This window comes from Carya illinoinensis, chromosome 5 (assembly GCF_018687715.1).
Source record: "Carya illinoinensis cultivar Pawnee chromosome 5, C.illinoinensisPawnee_v1, whole genome shotgun sequence".
NCBI lineage: Eukaryota > Viridiplantae > Streptophyta > Magnoliopsida > Fagales > Juglandaceae > Carya > Carya illinoinensis.
This window is the reverse complement of record NC_056756.1, coordinates 49,236,312-49,241,512: the sequence shown is the minus strand read 5'-3', so window position 1 is coordinate 49,241,512 and position 5,201 is coordinate 49,236,312. Positions and strand designations below refer to the sequence as shown.

The 5,201-nt window shown below is 35.7% G+C and overlaps 1 protein-coding gene across 1 annotated transcript; it reads left to right on the top strand.

Annotated features, from left to right (window-relative positions):
- The first annotated feature begins 966 nt into the window (after window positions 1-966).
- Window positions 967-4,051, top strand: LOC122311372 (probable polygalacturonase). The gene is made up of 6 exons (XM_043125920.1): window positions 967-1,123; window positions 1,780-2,118; window positions 2,340-2,463; window positions 2,618-2,792; window positions 2,941-3,011; window positions 3,137-4,051. Exons 1-6 carry the CDS (start codon window positions 1,091-1,093, stop codon window positions 3,832-3,834), a joined length of 1,440 nt encoding a protein of 479 aa, XP_042981854.1. The 5' UTR covers window positions 967-1,090; the 3' UTR covers window positions 3,835-4,051.
- The last annotated feature ends 1,150 nt before the right edge of the window (window positions 4,052-5,201 follow it).

Genomic DNA, 5,201 nt, shown 5'->3' with positions numbered 1-5,201 from the left:
AAAAAATGCTGAAATTGAGATATTGCAACGTTTTACACTAGTATTTGCAGCGGTTTTGAGCACTGCAAAATGCCAAATTCCTTGTAGTGGCAATTGAAAACTTAATAATTAAGGAATATACACATGATGTCTATAAATTAATTGACCAGCCCATGCATTTGCTTTGATATAAACATGACCTACCCAATTGGGAAAAAAAAAGAAAAGAAAAAAAGGAAAAAAACAAAACAAAAGGTATATGGTAAAAATGGTTTGGTTTTCCACCACAACCAGAATTGTATTCCATTATAGCTATAGCTATGTACACTGTTAAGGAAATATACATGAATTAAACTTAAGAATATGCAAAATATAAATTATAGATTTACTGCATATTTACACCATTATATCCTAAAGATCAATTGTAGACAACTATCCTTCTAGAGTCTTGATATATGCTACCATTCTTCTCTTATTGGTCATGTTGAGATTGAGCTAACTTGCCATTTGTAATGCCCTGAGATTAGACAGAATCATATATGTTAACATTATCCTGAATTAATAATTGTTCAGAAACCATGATCATGTGACATACTAGTATAATGCTGTCATGTTTGTTATTGGTTATACAAGTGTCGCTCATTTCTTTTGATAAGAGTGGGGTCCACAGTTACAAAATTATTATTATTTTTATGTAAGTCTTATATTTATTCTTTTTTTTTTCCAAAAGTAATATGTTTGTGCTCTCTATAACTGTAAATGCTATTTATAGATTAAACGTTGGATCCTATACCAAGTCAAAAGAATAAAATGATGAATAATTAAAATTATGATGCAGAAATAGATATATACGAAGATAAAAATAGTACTACAAACACTAAATAACTAAAAAAGAAGATTATGCATCTTCAAGATTATATCTATCTATATATAGGCAGGTTATTAGTGAAAGATTTAGAAATTAAAGTGGTAAGTTTGTTAATGGTCAATAAATAGGAAGAGAAAGCTTGGTCAACCTTCCAAATTTGCTCTCCCACACCCTCCCTATTAATGCCCTCCCCATCCTACACTCCAAAACAGTCTTACCTACAGTTTTTCTAATTCTCAGAACATGGAGCAGTCTCAAGGATTCAGAGCATCCGATGTAACACGCTCCATCTCTTCTTCTTCCTCCTCTTTTTTTTTTTTTTTTTCATGAATAAATATTGTTGTATTTTCTATATTATGTGTATCTCTGTATGTATATCATGTATATGTTCTTCATCTGTAGTATCAACTTTTTTTAGGGCTAGATTGATCTAATTTGGTTGAATCTCAACGGACATATAGACTATTTTTCCGCTTCTGTGATATATATATATATATATATGGTTCTCTTGGTTTTAATGCAATATTTTCTTCGTTTGGTTTATAAGCTTATTCTAATTTCCTTTTCCATTTGAGATGGAATATTATTGAAAAAAAAGAAAAAGGTAATGCTAAGAATTACGCCTATATTCCACCATTGCGATCTCACTTTATTGAGAACAGTATTGAAAACTGGACATATAGCCTCAGGACACCAGCAAGTTATAATTTGTATAAAAGATAAAGATTTTTGTGTACAAATTATTAAACAACCATTGTCTCACCTATGTGATGGTTATTTTCATAAAAAACAACCGTTTCTGGTTATTTTAACATAATATATATGTTTTTAAAATCTCTTACGCACATACTTCAATGATTGACTTATACAAAAGAATTTAAATAATTAGTCGACTGGAAAAGTGACTTCATTAATTTTTCCTCTGTTTACAGCTTATTCAGACAATCTTAGCTGTTCTTGTGCTAGGGACGGTAAGTTTAAGGGTCGTAGAGTGCAAAGTACATTCTAGTGTTCCGGACGCCTTACACTACAGGGCGATAAATTGTCGAAAGCACAGTGCACTTTTGACAGATTTTGGAGCAGTTGGTGATGGAAAAACACTGAACACTAAGGCTTTTAAGGCTGCAATTGATAGCCTCAGCAAGTATGCATCAGAAGGTGGGGCACAGCTTATTGTTCCTCCTGGAAAATGGTTAACTGGGAGCTTTAATCTCACCAGCAGCCATTTCACCCTATTTCTTCACAAGGATGCGGTTATTCTTGCATCTCAGGTATTCTTTTAACACGCATCATGATGAACAACACCATGAAATTAATTATAATTGTCTTGGCCAACACCTGGAACCAATTTAAGCAATTAAATTTATTATAAATAAATAAATTTGATACCTTGATACAACTCCCTCCTTTTCTATTTAATTCTACTCCTCCCATACTATTAGTACTACTTAATTGCCAAAACCTTGCATGTTATACATTGTAAAATGGACAGGATGAGGCAGAATGGCCACTTGTTCCTGCTTTGCCTTCTTATGGGAGAGGAAGGGATGGAAATGGAGATGGACGGTTCAGCAGCCTCATATTTGGTACAAACCTCACCGACATCATAATCACCGGTAATTCTCGACTAATTACACCTCGCCCCCCCCCCCCCCCCCCCCGGCCCCCAAAACAAATTCCCAATTCCCCAATTAATTATGATTATTACATGTCAAATTAGTATCATTTTGGCTTGAACATGTCTGAGGGACTCATTCTTATTGTTATCAGGTAACAATGGCACGATCGATGGCCAGGGTCAATATTGGTGGGACAAGTTTCACCAGGGCCAATTCAATGTCACCCGACCATACATGATTGAAATTCAGTACTCTAACAAAATCCAAATATCTAATCTTACTCTAATCAACTCTCCCTCGTGGTTTGTCCATCCAACTTATAGCAGGTTTGATCACGATCAGCATGCACCTGATCCTCTACCTCCTTAACTTTATATGTGTATATATATATATATATATATATATATATTTCTTAATGCACAAACATGATCTTTGCATTTCTTACTCGTCTTCATCTTTTGTTCTGATTTGCAGCGATGTGCTAATCCATGGGCTGACAATCCTTGCCCCTATTGACTCTCCTAACACTGACGGGATAGACCCAGGTTTGTTTGCCACTTTCAAGTCACTTGCATTGCTTGCCATTCCTTTGCATGAGAGGTAATTATATTATAGGTACTTAATAATGATGACCATATAATCTGAGTCGATGTTGTTTCTTCCTTTCCAGATTCATGCACAAATACTCGTATTGAGGACTGCTTCGTAGTCTCAGGGGATGACTGCATTGCCGTAAAAAGTGGTTGGGATCAATATGGCATTAAATTTGGAATGCCCACAAAGCACCTAATCATCAGAAGGTTAACCTGCATATCCCCCGACAGTGCCACCATTGCTCTAGGCAGTGAAATGTCTGGTGGAATTCAAGATGTTAGGGCTGAAGACATCACAGCCATTAACACTCAATCGGGTATTAGAATCAAGACTGCTATCGGTAGAGGAGCTTACGTGAAGGATATCTATGTAAGAAGAATGACCCTCACAACTATGAAGTGGGTTTTCTGGATGTCAGGCTCTTATAATCAACACCCTGACCCTAATTTTGACCCGAAAGCTTTTCCTGAGATTAAAGGAATCAATTACAGAGATATCGTGGCGACGAATGTTACTGGTGCAGCAAGACTTGAGGGGATTGCCCAAGATCATTTTACAGGAATATGCATTTCTAATGTGACTATCTCATTGAGTAAGACGCCAAAGGAATTGCAGTGGAATTGCACTAATATTGCTGGAGTGACGAGCAATGTGACTCCTGAACCCTGCCATTTGTTGCCCAAAAAGGAAAAAGTTGATTGTGCCTTTCCTGAGGATAGGCTGCCCATTGAGGATGTACACTTGAAGACTTGTTCTACTATGAAAACTGCCTAGGTGTGAGAGATCAGATTGTAACTTGTTGGGAAATTTGCATATCTCCAACATGTTGGTTCTCTAAAATAACTGAACCTAGTATGATGAAAGTATTTTCAAGTTTTTTATTTTTCATTCAGCTAGGCTTCATCATCATTTTAATTTTTTGTCGTCATAATTATATTTTTTAAGCATGCAAGTGAAAAGGAAATGAAATAAAGTTGGAAATTAATGTTTTCATCATGCGCAAACAAGATGAAACAGGAATTCATGGCAATCTTTATTTACCTTGTACTTGTAATATCAGGCATCTAACTGGAGCTCTTGGGTTGAAAGGTAGTACATTTAATCCAAGATTACATCTTTTTATTATCTATTTTCAGTCTCAAATTTGCTAAATACTTGCGTGTATAAATCGTGTTTTCTAAAAAGAAAAAGAAAAAATGCACTAGATCGATCCTCACATGAACCAAGAGTCATTTTACTTGCAAGTCCATGAGTGGACACCAATAACATGGCAAAAGTAAGTTTCTGAGAGGCGTTTAAAAATTGAAGGCTCAAAATTTTCAATCAGACAAGAAGTGGGTGTTTTCAAAAAATAATGAACAAAAAAAAAAAAAAAAAGCATAATTGACCACAAAAATGGTTCAAAAAATTTTGAACCGATTTGGTTTGGGAGTTTTTTGTTGTCAAAGATTTATCCCATGTAATAAAAAGTACATATTTTCTCTTTACATAAGCACCCTACCCTCAGCCCCAACACACCATAAATGGCCTTGCAGCTCCAAAACTACCTTCATCCCGACAGTTTCCACTACAAACTTGAAAAGCCGAAGAGCTCTGTCCAACTGCCTCACCCCACTCTGGACAATCTTCTCCTCTTCTATAGTCAAAATACTTCCCATGCACAAGCAAACCTGTCCTCATGACTGCTATAAATTCCACCACATATATCCACCATAAATGGCCTTGTGGTTATGGTGCTATAAGATGTGGGTATTAGATGTGATTAATTTAGATTGATATTTTGTTGTGGTGCTATAAGATATGGGTATTAGATTTGATAAATAATTCAGTGTTATGTCACTTGCAGATTTTATCATATTTGCATTAAGGGCATCCTTCAGTTGTGACGCCCCCAAATCCCCACGCACGGACATGGGAAAATTGAGACGTCCGGATGGTGACAACCCGGGTCACCACCCTAACGACGGGTGCCAAGTGTGTGCAAAGGCAACATATGTGCACGAAGAAACACACAGCGGATAACGAAAGCCATAAACTAAGTACCAGAATTTTTTCTTAACGTATTACAAGCTATTCAAAACATACATAAAATATTACAAAACACTAACATAGTTTTAAACCAAAAAGAAAGCATAACATCA